The following is a 17,216-nucleotide window of genomic DNA, read 5'->3' as shown; positions in this document are numbered from 1 at the left end:
ATATATATTTATATATACAAGGGTGTGAACGTTTTATGATGTCATTCATCACAAAGTGGATTGAGTTTCATTAGGAGGTGGAGGTGGTGCTGATTTGACCTTTGGATCTAAATATTTTTCAAAGGCATCATTTCTCTCCTTGAATGGTCTTGGTCCTATGAGCCTTAGCATATCATTTCTTGTTAAGACTTCATTCTTCAATAAGCTTTGTGCAACAATGTCGACTAAATCAAGTTTCTCCGTCAATAATTTTCGACATTCGGCCAAAGACTCATCGACTATTCTCTTCACTTCTAAGTCTATCAATTTTGAGGTTTTTTCACTATAAGCCTTGTGAATTTGCATACCAGAGCCACCTTGATCGAATGAGACTTGCCCAACTTTGTTGGACATCCCTAACTGTGTGACCATAGCTTGAGCCATTTGGGTAACTTTCTTAAAATCGTCAGATGCCCCACTGGTGACCGATGGGAAGTGCAATTCTTCTGAAACTCTACCACCCAAGGCCATAACCATTCTGTGTCTGAATTGTTCTTCGCTAATCAAATATTGATCTGGAGGCAAATATTGTGCATAACCCAAAGCCCCTTGACCTCTTGGAATGATGCTGACCTTCAAGAGTGGGTCAGCAAATTCCAAAAACCAACCACAAATTGCATGACCAGCTTCATGATATGCCACAGTTTTCTTTTCAATTGGAGATAACACTCTAGATTTTTTCTCTAAACCAGCAATCACTCTTTCAATGGCTTGTTCAAAGTGCTCAAACTTAATAACTTCAGAATTAGTTCTAGCAGCAATCAACCCACCTTCGTTACAACAATTAGCAATATCTGCACCAGAGAACCCTGGGGTTAACGCGGCTAACTTACCAGCCAACTGGTGAAGTTTTTCTTTGTCACTCTTATCAAATTCCAAGGTCAATTTATTCAAATGTACAAAATAAATGGCTTTTCTACCTTCGATATCTGGTCTGTCGATAGAAACATGTCTATCAAATCTTCCCGGTCTCATTAAAGCTGAATCCAAAACATCTGGTCTGTTGGTACCGGCCAAAACGACAATATGATCAGAAGTAGCAAACCCATCCATTTCAACCAATAATTGATTTAATGTGGCTTCTTTTTCATCATTCGACCCAATACTATTCTTACCACCACGAGATTTCCCAATAGCATCGATTTCATCAATAAAAATAATAGCTGGGGCCATTTTTCTGGCATTGGCGAATAAATCACGAACTCTAGAGGCACCAACACCAACAAACATTTCCACAAATTCAGAACCAGAAACCGATAAGAACGGAACACCAGCCTCACCAGCAGTAGCCTTGGCCAACAAGGTCTTACCAGTACCAGGAGGACCCGATAAAATAGCACCTCTTGGGATCTTGGCTCCCAAAGATTCATATTTTTGTGGATGCTTCAAGAAAGACACAAATTCCATAATTTCCTCCTTGGCTTCTTCACAACCAGCAACGTCTTTAAATTTGACTTTGACATCTGTTTCTTTGTTGAATAATTTCGCCTTAGATTTACCGACACCAAAGATACCACCTGGACCACTAGGACCTGAACCCATTTTCTTGGTGATGAAATACAATCCTCCCAATAATAAGGCAGTTGGCACAAATGGGACAAGGTATGATAACATTGATGTTTTTTCCATGTAAACGATTGGGATTCTTTCTACTGATGGGATACCCAACTTATTTTGAACTTCATTCATTTGCTCTTCAAAAATATCCACTGACCCGATGGTGAAAGCCACAACTTTTCTTCTCGACAGGCCACCGACATTGGCTTGATCGACCAATTCCGCTTCCACAAGATACTTATTGACGACCCATATTTTCTTCACTAAACCTTTTTCTAAGTATTTCGTCTTGAAGCTCTGGAAAGTGAGATCCTCGGATTCTCCTTCGCTGTTTGCTTGGGATAAAAGGAACAGGAATAACGAAGTCCCAATACCTAAATACACATATGACATAAATTCTTTAGATTTGAAGAACTCACTCATAGTGACTGGTTCGTCCTTCTTATTTTTCCCTTCTTCTTTATCCTGGTCTTTCTTTCCTTCATCTTTCTTAGGTTGTTTGTCTTCGTTTCTTGTACATTTCGTTGAAGAAAAGCTTCTAATGATATTGTCCTTCTTTAACAACGTCTTCCGCTGAGTAGACCCTATCGTCCACTGGGTCGATAGGATATTACGGTTCTGGGACACAAGCCTTGTAGACAACGAGCGCCCAATTGATGAGGCCACCCTATAACTCATCCTTGTGTTATTTGTACCTCTATCACTGCGTCTCCTATTTGATTCGGGTCTCATTAATGTTAGTTTGCCTCTCTCTTCCATTTTTTTTTTTCTGACTATTCGAGCGTCTCCCGGAAGTCATGTGAGAATATGAATTTTCCGGTGCCCTAGATGGATCCATACTTTCTCTTAGAAAAAATCATTAATCATTATAAATTCATCCACTAGCTAAATATTATATACTAATATACTAATATACTTATATATTTATATACCACATAAAAGTTCTGCTATATTCTATCGTTATAGAATGTGAAAATTTCAGCTGGAAAATCTTAACTCGCCTTCTGTTTAATTGGACTAATATTATTGCTATATCCTTTCTTATAATAATAAGTATTGCTACTTCTTTTTTTATAAGATAAGCCACGTTTACCATTTGGTTTTTTGTTGAAGCCTGAAGAGGAGGAAGGGGATTGCGATGATCCCTCCTTTTGCAGCTGTTGTAATGCTTGTTGTTTGGAAACTCTCAACCCGCCAATTTTTCCTTCAAGCTCATTCAAATTAATCTGAACTGCGTACGATTTATATTTTTTCTTTTTGTTGCTGTTATTATTATCTGGTGGTTCATTTGTTGGGGTAACCATGGTTGATGTGTCGGGAGACTTCAGATCAGATGTTGGTACAGAAGTATAAACAGTTGGCTCGTTGGCAAATGTCTCTTCTTTTTCAAACAATGGGATTGTTGGTAAGCTAACTCTGAACTCTATTAAAGAGGACGATCTGAACTTTATAATTGTTGATTTCGCCTGTATTTCACGAACAAACATGAAATTATTTTTTGCTCTCTTATAAAATGTAGATGAGAAACCTTCGGGATATATCGTATCGTTCTCAGTTGTTGTATTGAATAAGATATCTGGTTGAGAGGATATCTTTTCTGCTTTCGGCTGTCTGTCTTCGCCATTTAAATTGAATCCAGTCAATGAGACAAGAATATCATTTTCATCATCGTTATTTTTCTTGAGGACTTCCCTGCGTTGTCTATCAATATTTTCGATTTGTGATTCTATGTTATTTGAGTGGGTGATTAATATATCGAGGTTTTTATTCTGGTCCTTGAAGCGTGAATTTGGTATTATTTCCTGTGTTTTATGATGTTGGTCATCCATAGGAATAAATGAGTTTTGAAAAAAATTTGATTTCATTCTCTCCGTAATTGGAGAGCTCGAAGCACTATAATAATCATTTTGATAAACATTATAATTATTATTGATGTTAATTTCATTTTCCAATCTACCGTTTGAGCTTGATATTCCAAAGGGTTTTAAGGGGAGATTTGAAGGCTGCAAATGCTGTGAGTTGATTTGGTTATTGGTATTGAGATTGGTGCTATCATTAAAGATATTACCCCTAGGATTTAAAAATGAATCATCTCCCTCTAATTCTTCGTGAACAAAATTAGGTAGCATATTTTCATTATTTCTAAACAGCATCTCAAATGAATCAACGGATTTGTTCTTTAAAGTATCCAATATACTACTCGAAGGTTTTGGATTATTATTTAAGTTTGATCCGCCGTTGAATATACTTTGGTTAATACTTCCACTCATAGTGTTACTGCTGTTGACCATCCCATTTCCTCGCTTCAAGGAATTCGAGAAACTTGAATCAAAAAAGAAGTTCTCTGGAATGGAGTTTTTGTGTTCTGAAGGAGTATTTAGACTCGAAGCTAAATTTAAATGGGTGATTGGTTCCGATATATTGAAGCTTCCAAGATTGTTACCATTATTGATCAATGGAGTATTATTTGTTGTGTTATAGTTGTATCTAATCCTTTCACTAGTTGGTGATGGAAAGAATCTGGAGTGCATATTGGAACTGAGAATCGGAGTTGTAAGTGGGGTTTCGTTATTGCTATGTGATCCGTAGGTGATAGTATTGCCTTGTCGAAGCGATACAGGTTCGGTTGAAGTGTTGATATCAAGATATGAAGATATGGAATTTGACACATTTGAATTCATGGGATCAAACGGGGTGAAGAGAGGAGTTGTAGTGCTATTTGTCCTAATAGCCATTGAAGTATTGTTATTGAAATCATCGATTGAAGAAGCAACATTATTTCCGGAGATATTGTCGCTAGTCATATTTTTCAAAGATTCTTGTGGGTTCATTTTATAGGACATCGAATTGCTGGCCAATGACACTGGATTATTAGAAGTTGTGCTCGAGGTGATTGAGGAACCTGTCATTATATTATCTGTCGGGAAAAACGAATTAGCATTAGGCCAAACGTTGTTTGATTTTCCGGTATTCAAGTCATATTTTCCAAGGGGATTGTTATCGTCTTTGCCCCAAATATTTGTGGTCACTGACTGGGCATTGTTATTAGGAAATAATCCATCGGGACCACAATTGTTATTTCCATTGGCATTAGCACTTGGGAATTGGTTTCTGGTACTCTTCAAGGAGATCGACGAATCATCAAGAAAAGGTCTCCGATGAGTGCTATTCGTATTGATGTTTGAATTGCTGTTATTGAAGAAACTGATGGCTCCATTCATTGTTGTTGTATTCATTGCTTTCTCTCGATAAAAAAATTATTGATCAATGATGCAATACGCACAATGACCCCCAGTCGACAAGCCCTTTTCTCAAAAGACTAGCTGGACCAAAAAAGCAAATATGATTTCTAGCCAGTAAAGACAATATATCGGGTCTATATACTCGTGGGGCCGGGGCAGATGTATTAAAGTTGAAAATAGGAATGTAGATACTCAGTGTACATCAATAAATAGCTTGTTATCTCAACAAGGTTTTGAAAGAGGAGCGGCAGAAAAAAAAAAAAAAAAAAAACTCCTTTGTCACCCGGCCATGTGCCAGAGGAGATGAGATGAGATGAGATGAGCCTTACATTGATTCACATCACCATCTGAAAGAAATAATAAATGCCCCCTGAGTTATTGAGTCTGTATCATTTACTATGACAATCTGGGAATACAATGTGGTTCCATGTAATCATACAACAATATATTGGCCTTCTATTATAGTATTCTCTCTTGCGCTTCTCCGAAAATCAATGAAAAAGCGGGAAGAAAAAAAAAAAAGAAGATAAAGAAAAAAGTGCGTGGGCGAACAAGAATTGTTCCAAATCAGTCTGAAAAATCATATATAGCAAAAGATGTCGTCTAAATCAGCACTTAAAACCGCAGTGAGCGCTATCCAAAAGCTTTATCCTATAGAATTGGCTGAAAGATCATGGGATAACGTGGGCTTATTGGTTGATTCCACCGTTGCCAGCACCTTCAGTGAGCTGACATCAGCACCAAAACCTTTTAAGATCCTTTTGGCTATTGATTTAACAAGGGCAGTCTGCAGAGAAGCGGTGCAAAAAAGAGTCAACTTGATCCTTGCTTACCATCCATTCATATTCAGAGGTCTCAAGCAAATTGGTCTGGAAATCGATCCACAACAGGTATCATTAGTTGAAATTATCAAAAATAACATTAATGTCTATTGCCCTCATACTTCTGTCGATGCTGTTAAAGGTGGTGTCAACGACTGGTTAGTCGAAAGTATTGTGAATGGTGATAAATCTCTAATTAAATCCAGTAAACCAATTGATCCTTCCGATGGTGCTGATATGGAGGAAAATGGTATGGGGAGATATGTTGAATTGAACCAACCATTGAAAATTTTTGATATTGTATCTAGTATCAAAAGTAGCTTGAACATTCCTTATCTTCAATTGGCTAGCGCTCAAACACCATCATTGGAAAACCATTCAGATATTCAGACTGTGGCTATTTGTGCAGGATCTGGAGGTGAGCTCTTTAAGAGATATTTGAACAATCCAAGCACATTACCAGATTTGATTTACACTGGGGAGCTATCGCATCATGAAATCTTGGCTTTCAAAGAAAGAGGTTGCAATGTCATTGTTTGTAACCATTCAAACACCGAAAGAGGATACTTGAAAACCATTTCCAAGTTGTTGAAAGAAGAATTGAGCTCCGACTACTCAATCGAAATCAGTTATGCTGACAAAGATCCTTTACAAGTTGTTTGAAGTACATATATGTATTAGATATTTATATCACTCTTCTTTTCTTCCGGTAGTGACATGTGTTGGAATGTTGTCTGAATAAACTTGTACATTTTCCTGCTGAATTTCCCTGGGCTCTGTTGCGCTTCTATTTAGTTCTCCCACATTAATCAAATGCTTTTCCAATAACAATAAATTCCGAGAATTAGACTTGTAATACATATCAATAAAATCACCGATTATTGGAATCATACCAATTGCAAAATCAATGGCAATGTTCAAAACCATTTTAATTTGAATATCTATCGGTATGCCACCTTCCACTTGTAGGCACAACCTATAGATCATAAGTGATAAAAAAATGCAACATATTGGGCCAATAACGGGAACAAAACCAATTATATGAGCTAACCCAATCCTCAAGCCACAAAAATTGAATAATAAGTCCATTCTATAGGCTCTGCGTTTGACTCTTTCATAGATTCTTGCATCATGCAAACTTATTCCTATTGGGGCCTGTTTTTTCACCTTTTTAATGACTTTCTTACCAGTACCAGCATAATCAATTATAATTTCCGAGCAATATGGGTCTTCAGTTCCAAATTTATTCAATTTGGTTTCATCAAATATCTGGGGTACATGTTAGAGTTTTCTGTCTACATTTTTTTTTTTCATTGGAACCAGAGGATGTACTTACCTTTTTCACTGCGAGTTTAACTAGAAATTGGGACATTTTTGTATGACTCTCTAGTTCTCTGGGCGTTGATAGAAATATATGTACTTAGAGTCATACTTGAACCCTTTTATATCTGCATTGAAAAAAATAGATTGCTGAGCAACCAGCAATCAGATTGTGTACATGCACCCCAACATGCATGAATTATAACTTCGGAATAACCTGCTACCTCTAATAATCTGAACTATCTGACCTATCTATAAACAGCTTAGAGTAGAGAAAAAAATTACTTCTTGAAAGATCATATCATTCGTTTGACCTATCTTCACAATAAGCGCCTCATTATGGCCCTTGAGAAAAAAAAAAAAAAAAAAAAAAAAAGGTTTGCTATGTATTCGTCATATCTAAGATATGTCTTAAATCATCATCACATAAAGCGTTGTGAAAAGTTGTAAAAAGAAAATTAGTAATGACCTCGCTGAGGATCGAACTCAGAATCTTCAAGGAGTGAGCTTGACGCGGTAACCATTGCGCCACGAGGTCATTGTTAAATGTCACTTTCTTCTTTAAATAGTAAAGATAATGTTTCACAAGTTACCCGGCCAAATGTTTTTTTATTTGGTTTATTAGGTTTATTTGGTTTAATTGGTTTATTTTATTGATTTTATTGATTTTATTGATTTTATTGATTTTTATTATTTTTATTTTTATTATCCCCCCAGAATTCTGATGGTCACTACATTGAAAATACTTAGTATTTGAGATATAGTGCCAAACCCCTCAACAAAGATCTCCATCTCAGTTCATGAAGCTCCTAGTGATGGGTAATTCACTAGTGACTTCATCTCATATTTTCACATTGCACCTTTTTTCCTTAATGATCTTCATTGTTGAGTTTTTTACCGGTGATGTGATTAATTCTTAAAGCAAGGAGTGTGAGGTTGTGAGAAAGTTATAGTATTTTACTTATCTATTAGAAAGACCGGCTTGAAATGCCCGGCTTGCATGTTATTTAGAACCTCTGTGACTCGTTAATATACAATTCATTCATTCATTCATGCCATGTAAGTTCTTGTCAGAGTTTACCGGAGCGGAAGTATGACCCTCCGTAGGTGCCGCATTGGAAGTGACGGATAAGTTATAGTTAGAGTTATCTTGGGACATTATGAAGTAATAATAATTAGTTATTACAAGTTAGATTGGGGGCTGGATGGTTTGTGTGTCGTTTATTCCAGCTTGGGATTAAATGATATCAGAGTTTGTGATAAGACAAGTTCAGTCGAAATCGCATTCTCTCAATCGCAGCTCCCCCTCCTACCAGTGGTAGGATATTCTGCTTCTATATATAATTATTTAAATATCTGAAGAGCAATCTTCTGTAGTATTAGAATACCTCTGATTGAAATCCAAAAAGCATTTCAATTGTCATATGGCCGTTGATTCAATGATCTTCTTGCTTGAAAGCAATATCTTTCAAACGGAGAAGAACATTAGAAGAAAAAAATAGGTGGGGAAAAACAAAAAAAAAACAAAAAAAAAAAACAAAAACAACAACAACAATTAAAAACCTTAAAAACGCATAAAAACATTTTTTCACAATAATAGGGTTTTTCACCATTAATGGTTTTCCCTTAACAATTTAATTTTCAAACTACATTAGGTAGTTTATGAGATATATAGTTATATAATTAATTAATATATTGATTTTGTCTTTAAAAAAAACCCCCCGGCTTTAATTCGAGCATCATCATAACCTTTTCCCCTTAATAAATCCTTTATTATTCACCAGTTACCTATATAAAATTGTCCTAACTCTCTTATTTTTACTGTAATTCTATCAATTATCCACTCAGCTCTGCTTTTTCTTTTCTGTTGTTGACTTTCATTCAAATTTATTGGCATTGATCACCTTTTGAAGATTTTTAGTATTTCCTCTCTCTTATTCATTACTCTTTGTTAAACTTGTGTGGGAAACATGATAGTTATCATGCTTTAAATAATTATTTCTTGGTTTTCAATGGTAATGCAATACATTAGGAATGGCATCAAAGTCAATACGTATTCTATAATTGATTGCTGAATCACTGAAGATGTTATATCAATTACCGTCGAATTCCAACTGTTGATTTTTTGAAATAAATCCAATAAATTTCATCAAAAACGGAAGAAACAATAATGAAAAGTTTGAAAATCAGTAGCATTTTACTTTGTTGCTGGAAAGCTACGCACCAATACCTAACTTGTAGATTATTCGAAACAATAGAAATACTTTCCTATACGGCTTCTCAAAATATCTTCCAATTTCTTTTTGAAGTTTTGGTTTCTTAAGGTGCCCTCATCGAGGTATAACTTCACAATTGTGTAGTGATTTAGTTGATTATTGACCATCGATAAGATGCGGGACAGGATTATGATTGGTTCTTCTTCTTCTTCTTCTTCTTCTTATTATTATTGTATGTAGCCTTTGAGAAGCTGCCGTTGTTATGGAAGATAAAGTTTATCGAAGAAAAAGCTCATCAGTTGAGCATTATATGATTATTCGGTATAGTATGAGAGGCAGCTGATTATTGCTATATTAACTTGTTATTATGTTTCTAATTTTCACTCAATAATTAAATCACGTATTTCTATAACAGGGTGTGGATTGTTTCCATTTTAATTACCGTTGTGGAAAACCATGGTAGCGCATACAATATACAATGTAATATACATTAGAGGATCCCATTTTTATGAGAATGCAAACAGGTATACCATATAATTACAGAAGAATTATTAAATACATTTAAACTGGTATATCATATTAAAAGAAATATCATTTTGATGTCAGTGGCTTAATAACGGAAACTGCTGTATGTATGTCCAACCCTCTTCTGGTAACAAATGTTTGCAAGGTTTTCCTTACAATGAGGAATATTAATAATAATAATAATTCATAAATAAAATAAAAATACATCTTAGATAAGGAAAAGAATATATAAAATATAAAAAATAAAAATCAGTATACATATATATACATATATATATATATGACTGAAAGCATTGGTTTCTTTTCTAAATATTTTTACAAAACACCACAGCACCCATTTTTTCCAAAATAAAAAAGATAACAAAGTTTACTCCTGGTAATCTTCTCTTGGAGAGCGTTGTTCTCTCACTGGACTTCTTTCCCTCTCATAATCTCCTCTTGGTGATCTGTAACCATCTTCGCGTCTTTCTCTTCCGCCATCTCTGTCATAATCACCACCTCTTCTTTCATAGTCGCCACCTCTTCTTTCATAGTCGCCACCTCTTCTTTCATAATCATCTCTTCTTGGAGGACGATCACTGTAACCTCTGTCTCTGTAACCACCTCTTCTTTCGTAACCACCTCTTCTGTCATAATCATCTCTTCTTGGAGGACGATCGCTGTAGCCTCTATCTCTGTAACCACCTCTTCTTTCGTAACCACCTCTTCTGTCATAATCATCTCTTCTGTCATAGTCGTCTCTTCTTTCGTACCCATACCCGCCTCTTCTATAAGGAGGTCTGGATCCTCTTGGACGTGGGTTGGTTCTTGCCATCTGAATCACAAGTGATCCTTCAACCGCTTCACCACTTTCGTCCCCAGGTCTAAGGAAAGAACGTCCTGATGGTGGAACGTATCTTTCTTCTTCTGGTAAAACGACCGGATTCTTGAGCAAATCATCGAGGGCCTTTTCACAATCTTCGGCGGATTTGTATTCCACAAACGCAAATGGGGGACCATCAGGGCTTTTAAGTGGTGGGATATCAACACGGCGTACTTCCCCGTACCTATATAAAAAAAAAAGTTAGTAATGACTTGTTTGACATAATGAAACTATCCAGAATAGATATCTTAACAAAAAACAACAATAAAGAAACTAGAAAGAGGAGGTGTCTATGATTTTGCATTATCTTGATCCCAATCGGCTTCATTTTGGTATCAAGTAGCACACTAAATATAAAATTTCCAAATATATCAGCATGTTATATTCCTAACCCCGTAACATCATTAAATTTTCAGTCCTCAAATTGGTCAGAAACAACAGTATTTCCGAAAACAAAAACAAAAACAAAAACAAGCGAATAGAAAATCAAAGATATGAAAAGCAAAACAAAAAAAATGAGTAAATAGTAAAAGTGAAAACCATTACTTACTTATCGAAATGTGGTGCCAAGTCGATTGCTTTGACCACAGAGGAAAAACCTATTTCAAATCTGTTAGTTTCTATTTCATTTACCCTTCGCTTAGAAATTTATCCCCTTTTTTCTTATTCCTTTAAAGTTAGAGAATTTTCCACTCAAAACCAACTCCAATGAGAATAAAAAGATACAGAAAAATAATCATTAAATGTAGTCATTCTCTATTTCCCTTGCGCCGATTATTGCAACCTCCAGTGACCCGTGGATACGTATGAATAGATGAAAATAATAACAATTCAAACACATACCAGTGATGTAAAGCGTGTTTCCTGAACTCATTACTGATATATTATATTAATCCAGATGTGAACGTTCCTGCTTTCTTTATGTTACCGGCTTGAGATGTCAAACCACAATACAATTGGTACAAGATATCTATGACAGTGTTGGGTGGCAGAAATTCAACTTTTTCAGTTTTCCTCTTTTTTTTTCTTTTTCTTCGAAGTCCCGCAACAAATTTCTGACGCACTACCAGCTGTCATGAAAAAGATGCAGGAAGTTATACTATATGAAACTACGGCATCATCAAGATGTGGATAATATCAAATAAACGAATCAATAAGTTTATAAAAACTGTAGATCATCCAAAAACAAAAAAGATAAAAATAGGAGACCTAAGATAATGCAAAAAGAAAAACAAAAAAATAAACACACACGATAAAAAAAACAACAGAGGAAAAGCCAAATATATTGAACATAATAAAAAGGACAATCTCAAAATGTTCCGTAATCAAAAAATATTAATCAAAAAAAATCAGTACATTTCATAAATTCTCTTTCTAACTTCATAATACTCAGCGAATTCGTCCATTTCCTCCCAGTTTCCAATTATATCATCTTTGCCTCTGATAACACCTGGCAATGTTCTTCCGCTACCGTATCTTTTCCAAACCTTTCTAGCTTCTTCATCCGTTCCTAAATCACGATATGTGAACGGAACCTTGTTTGCAGTTAGAATTGTTGCTAAACGATTAGTTCTAGGAATCATATGGAACCCACCTGAAGCAAGAGAAGTATAAATATAAACCGGTTCATTTTTAAGATCATTGATGACTTGCTTCTGGATCTCTTCATTAAAATCATTGGCTTCTCTCTGGGATTCCGGTTTTGGAAGTAGAGTGGCACTAGCAGTCTTTTCAAGAGGAGGAGCGCTATGTTGGGCGCGATAGGAAGGTGTGGTTCTAAGAGATTTAGCGGTAGTAGTTAAAATATCATCATCTAGCATTCTCTCAAGCTCTTCAATCTCATCAAGGTTTAGTTCTCCACCATCCAAAAGGGCATCAATATCATCATCCTTTTTGATAGTTTCAGGAGCATTTGTTACAGTAGTCGCTACCGATTTCTTGAAATTAAGTGGCTTTTCTTTTTCAGGATCGTTAACAGATTCATTAATATCTTCAGTTTCCGGTTCGGCCTTGCTAGTTGCTTTTGAATCTCCAGTCTCAGCTTCATTCTTGACTTCCTCTTTTGTATTTTCCTCAATCGAATTATCTACAGTGACCGATTCTTTCTTTTCAACTTCAGGCTCTTCCAATTCAACCGGTTTCGGAATTTCTTGCAACTCAACTGGTTCCAGAGGAGACAGATCTTCCAAGATTTTATCGGCTAATCTTTCTAATGGTGATTTTGGAACATCCATTTCAACTTCATTTGGTTTTATATCGGTTTTGATTTCTGGAATAGTTGATGGAGATTCCTTGGCTAAAGTCGCCTTCTCTTCCTTGACTGGTTCCTTAACTTCCTTTTCTACTACTGGGGCAAAGCTTTGCATTTTTTCTTCTTCAACTTGATTGTTAACTTCATCTATAATCTTGGAGATATCATCATCTTCATAATTATCATCATCATTTCCTTCATTCATCGAAACACGCATGCTTTCGACTTTTTCCAAGACTTTTTCAATAGTTTCTTCCATTTCTGGATCATGTTGATATGGGTCACTAATCAAGGCACCTTCACTTTCTAAAGTTTCTTGGTCAGGATCGGCATGGCCGGCTTCAGAATTGGCGATACTTTGGTAGGAAAGAGTTTTATTCAATGCTTGCAAATATGACTTATTCACTTCAGTAGAGGATTCCAATGCACTATCAGAAACCATTGGCAGGGAAACAGTTTGTTGATAGGAATCGCCACTAGCCAAGTTTGGTCTGGTAGCAATAAAGTTACTTGATGACGCCGTGGTCCCAATAGCATCACGACTATTGATAACAGATGTCGCACCAATAGATAAACTTTTATAAGAATTGGTCATGCTCAATTGAGAACCCTCTCTGGCGGCTGCCGGGGGGACGAACTCAGAATCCATTTCAAGGATATGTTCTGGGGGATGAGGTTCATCACGGTGGTCACTTGGACCATGTGTTGAAGCATACGACCCAACTCGAGATAAAATATTGTTCACTGCTTTTGCAGGTGCCGTAGGTTCTGAAGTCGACACAGAGTTAACTATTGAGAGAGGTGATTCAATAGAAGCATGCTTTTCTTCAACGCTAGTTTCAGTTTTATACCCGTAGATCTTCTCTTCAGAAATTCTCTCTTTATCAAGATCACTCAAAACGCCATTAATCATGGCTTCCAAAGACGGAACAGCTTCCTTATGATCAGTTTCATTGTTAAATGTTGTTGGAGTATCAGTGTGTGGTACATCCTCTTCTTTGGCTTCTTCAACTTCTTTAGCTTCTTCAACTTCTTTAGCTTCTTCAACTTCTTTAGCTTCTTCAACTTCTTTGGCTTCTTCAATTTCCTTATCAGTTGCCTTATCAGTTGCCTTATCAATAATCTCATCTCCGTCGTGTTCAACTACATTTTCCTTTTCATCAACAACATTTTCTTTGCTCTCAATTTTAGTTTCTTCTTCCTCTTTCTTGGCAATAGATTTTGGATCTAATGAGGAAACATTGGTGGTTGAAATCAATCTTGCGCTCAAAGTTGGTTCAAGTTTTTTCTGCTCTTCATCTTGCTGTTTCAATTTGCCATCTTTATCAAATAAGATTTGGGTGTACTCATCATCATCGTTGGCCAAAAGAGCACCTTCCAGGATTAAATCGTCTATGGATGGATTTTGCGGAAATGTTGCTTCATGTTGGATTTTTGCGACTCTTGAAGAAGATGAGACCACGCTGTCATCGGTAGATGTCAGAGCTGGAATATCGGTGAAGTTTCTAACCGACGAGCCCACAAGCGATGGTTTTGTATTTGAGGATGACATGGAGCTGAATAAACCGAAACTTGATTTTGCCTTTCTTATCCGTCTTTTTTTAACAGGGAAAGAGGGGTCAGTTGGCGATGTGAGAGGACTGGAGGCCGGTGTATTATTTGCTGATTTCGAGGGGAAATATATATAGTTTTTCGCGTTGTTTTTTGGTTTTGAAGGTTCACGCGAAAGGGTAGGGCTGGTTGGGGAGAATAACCTGAGAAATAGCAGCCTTAGCTTTGATGAACGGGGGGAGAGAGGTGATGGAGAGCTAGGTGATGATGACCTGTGATGTTTATCGTTTGTGTTTTTTGGGAGTGTGATTGGTGGAACCGTGGTCATGTGATGCGGGAGGTTATTATGGAACGATATCGGTCGGCTATTGGCGATTAGCAGTGGGAAGTGGTGGTAAGTAGTTAGGTAGACTGTTGGCAGGGGATATTTTCAATAAGGACCCGTGGGAAGACAACAGGTGCAAACAATGTTTGGAGATAACAGGTCAGAGTATGGGTGTAATGGCCTCAAATTTCACTGGGCGCCTAAAGTAACAATTGGCAAGTTTCCGAGTTAGAAAAATGGACACCGATGGGCAGACAGATAAAGGTTGTAAAGAACAGGAATATGGCAGATAAATGATACCGAAAGTATGCAAAAGAAGTGTTAAGAAACAGGAAGAACAAGAAAGATAAAAGAAGAGCATGAAAAAAAAAAAAAACAAAATGTGAGAGGGCAGGGCAGGGCAGATCGATACACTAAGGAATAACAGGATCTTTATGTAGGTGGGCAATTTTTGGATCGGCTTTGCGTCAATCGTCTATTACGAAAGTTTCAACTCTTACATATTTTCCAAGCAGTGGCAACGACTGGGGCAAAAGGCACTTAATTATCTTCAATTAGGAGGATACTGGCGATTAGAACGCAAGGATAATATATTAGAGTAATAATAGGAAATGTAACTAGGCTAGGTCAAAGGGGTCACCTATTGTTGTATGATTTCACTTTTTTCTCCTGAGATTTTTTAGGTCGTTTTCATACCCCCTTGACACGCCGGTTTTTTCTTTTTTTTTTCTTTTTTCAGGTAGCAGTAGGAACGTTTTTTCTCCACAAAGACAGCCACTCGTCCTCCTCGTATATTGTGGACATTCCATTATTATTATTATCAGAGTGTCCCCAAACAATAATTTTTTGGCCGTGGAATGAGGAAATGAGGTTCAATTAGAGGGTGTAAAACCCCATAATAGGAACTCACACCCATGAAATACCGGGTAACAAGGAGCCTTCGATGGATGGAGGCAAAAAAAAAAATCGAGTGGGTGAACTTTTTTCTTGTCATATCGCTGTAACGAGTCGAGTTTGATATTAACAACACCATAATATACTGCTACAATGAGTTGGGACGACGAAGATTTTGACGTGCCTGTTGGGAAGGACACTGCTGTCATGGATGACTGGGAAAATGAAGACCTTGATGAGCCTCTTTTAGACGGAGACTCATGGGATGTCGATGAGGATGAAGAAAAGGCTAAAAGAGAAGCCGAAGCCAAGAAAAAGAAGGAAGAACAAGCTAAAAAGGATGCCCAAGTGGCAGCTGAAAAGGCCAAGAAAGCTGCTGCTCTCAAAAAATTTGATACTGCTGATCCAGCCAAACGTAAGCAACTACTCAAGGAAGCCGAATTGGAAGCTGATTTGACAAACGCTGCTGATCTCTTTGGCGGTTTAGGTGTTGCTGAAGAACATCCCAGAGCCAAAGCTCTTAGAGCCGAACAAGCTGCCGCTGAACAAGCTGCTGCCAATGCAGTGTTGACTGCCGAAACCCCAATTACCGAACATCCACTCTTCCGTCCAGAAACTAAACAAGATTTCGAAAAGCTACGTAAGGCTCTTGTCCCAGTGTTCCAAGATTTTGCCGATAAATCTTTACTCAACTACTCTTCTGGTCTTGGGATCGATTTGGTTCGTGAATTGACTAAACCAATGTCTGTCGAAAATATCAGAAAAGTTATCAGTACTTTGAATGTGGTTTTGAAGGATAAGGAAAGAGCCGAAAGACAAGCTAGATTGGCTAAGTCTGGTGGCGGTGTTGGTAAGAAGAAGGCCAAGGGTAAGGTTAATCTCGGTGGTGGATTCAAGAAGGAAGAATATACTGATACCACTAACTATGATGACTTTGATGACGATGATTTCATGTGAGCGTATCTGCATTTGATTACAATTAATTTGTTCCGTCTCCTCCCCCCTCTTATCATTTCCTTCTTGTGTTTCTTTGGATTATGAATAGAAAGCTGTCGTTTACTTTTTTTTTTTTTTTTTTTTTTTTCTTTTAATATTTTTTTTTTTTTTTCTTAAAAAGGTAGTGTTTAACTTAATAAGTGAATTCTTATGAATACGAAATATTTTGAATATTAATCTAGTAAGATATTTTGATTAGAAAAGGAACAATATTGTAATAAATGAAAGAGTTATATGATATATTTTGTATTCATAAATTAGGTTTACGTCATGTGGTTAGCGGTGGGTGCCAAAAGATTGGAACATTTATGTGCTTTGACGTAACCTGAGATCGATTCTCACTACCATTTTTTTGTATCTATGGCAGAAACGAAACGACGACACCAAGATCAAAAATGGAACTAGCAATATTTATTTGACTGAACCTACTACTCGTAAGAAAGGTATCTTAACACTATCACATCAATACACCAAACTCATTCCTCAAATGCCATAACTCCGAAAATCTACAGTACCTCTTCAAAAATTTAATAACAATTTATCATGACTCGTTGTAACAGAAAACCTAGCAAAATTAAAAAAAAAAAAAAAAAAAGAGGAACTCCTACCAATAAAAA

At 36.6% G+C, this 17,216-nt stretch overlaps 8 protein-coding genes across 8 annotated transcripts; 2 read left to right on the top strand and 6 right to left on the bottom strand. All coding sequences in view use genetic code 12, as the record gives it.

Annotated features, from left to right (window-relative positions):
* Nucleotides 1-48: 48 nt before the first annotated feature.
* On the bottom strand, nt 49-2,355 carry AFG3 (AAA family ATPase AFG3; the record flags this gene model as incomplete). The annotated part of the gene is made up of 1 exon (XM_064997425.1): nt 49-2,355. One exon carries the CDS (start codon nt 2,353-2,355, stop codon nt 49-51), a length of 2,307 nt encoding a protein of 768 aa, XP_064853497.1.
* Nucleotides 2,356-2,588: 233 nt separating this feature from the next.
* On the bottom strand, nt 2,589-4,817 carry DASC09_038250 (uncharacterized protein; the record flags this gene model as incomplete). The annotated part of the gene is made up of 1 exon (XM_064997424.1): nt 2,589-4,817. The coding sequence occupies one exon, from the start codon at nt 4,815-4,817 to the stop codon at nt 2,589-2,591; it is 2,229 nt and encodes a 742-aa protein (XP_064853496.1).
* A 617-nt stretch (nt 4,818-5,434) lies between these two features.
* NIF3 (uncharacterized protein) lies at nt 5,435-6,322 on the top strand (the record flags this gene model as incomplete). Its single annotated transcript, XM_064997423.1, has 1 exon — nt 5,435-6,322. One exon carries the CDS (start codon nt 5,435-5,437, stop codon nt 6,320-6,322), a length of 888 nt encoding a protein of 295 aa, XP_064853495.1.
* Nucleotides 6,323-6,349: 27 nt separating this feature from the next.
* Nucleotides 6,350-7,031, bottom strand: DASC09_038230 (DUF4112 domain-containing protein; the record flags this gene model as incomplete). The annotated part of the gene is made up of 2 exons (XM_064997422.1): nt 6,350-6,928; nt 6,996-7,031. 2 exons carry the CDS (start codon nt 7,029-7,031, stop codon nt 6,350-6,352), a joined length of 615 nt encoding a protein of 204 aa, XP_064853494.1.
* A 1,882-nt stretch (nt 7,032-8,913) lies between these two features.
* Nucleotides 8,914-9,362, bottom strand: DASC09_038220 (uncharacterized protein; the record flags this gene model as incomplete). Its single annotated transcript, XM_064997421.1, has 3 exons — nt 8,914-8,964; nt 9,081-9,093; nt 9,244-9,362. 3 exons carry the CDS (start codon nt 9,360-9,362, stop codon nt 8,914-8,916), a joined length of 183 nt encoding a protein of 60 aa, XP_064853493.1.
* A 725-nt stretch (nt 9,363-10,087) lies between these two features.
* On the bottom strand, nt 10,088-11,456 carry DASC09_038210 (uncharacterized protein; the record flags this gene model as incomplete). Its single annotated transcript, XM_064997420.1, has 3 exons — nt 10,088-10,766; nt 11,133-11,181; nt 11,426-11,456. The coding sequence occupies 3 exons, from the start codon at nt 11,454-11,456 to the stop codon at nt 10,088-10,090; spliced, it is 759 nt and encodes a 252-aa protein (XP_064853492.1).
* A 475-nt stretch (nt 11,457-11,931) lies between these two features.
* DASC09_038200 (Aip5 protein) lies at nt 11,932-14,385 on the bottom strand (the record flags this gene model as incomplete). The annotated part of the gene is made up of 1 exon (XM_064997419.1): nt 11,932-14,385. The coding sequence occupies one exon, from the start codon at nt 14,383-14,385 to the stop codon at nt 11,932-11,934; it is 2,454 nt and encodes an 817-aa protein (XP_064853491.1).
* Nucleotides 14,386-15,756: 1,371 nt separating this feature from the next.
* HCR1 (translation initiation factor eIF3 core subunit j) lies at nt 15,757-16,560 on the top strand (the record flags this gene model as incomplete). Its single annotated transcript, XM_064997418.1, has 1 exon — nt 15,757-16,560. The coding sequence occupies one exon, from the start codon at nt 15,757-15,759 to the stop codon at nt 16,558-16,560; it is 804 nt and encodes a 267-aa protein (XP_064853490.1).
* Between the last annotated feature and the right edge of the window lie 656 nt (nt 16,561-17,216).

The sequence above is a fragment of the Saccharomycopsis crataegensis genome, assembly GCF_037102585.1.
Source record: "Saccharomycopsis crataegensis DNA, jcf7180000000084, whole genome shotgun sequence".
NCBI classification, from domain to species: domain Eukaryota; kingdom Fungi; phylum Ascomycota; class Saccharomycetes; order Ascoideales; family Saccharomycopsidaceae; genus Saccharomycopsis; species Saccharomycopsis crataegensis.
This window is presented reverse-complemented; position numbering and strand designations above follow the sequence as displayed.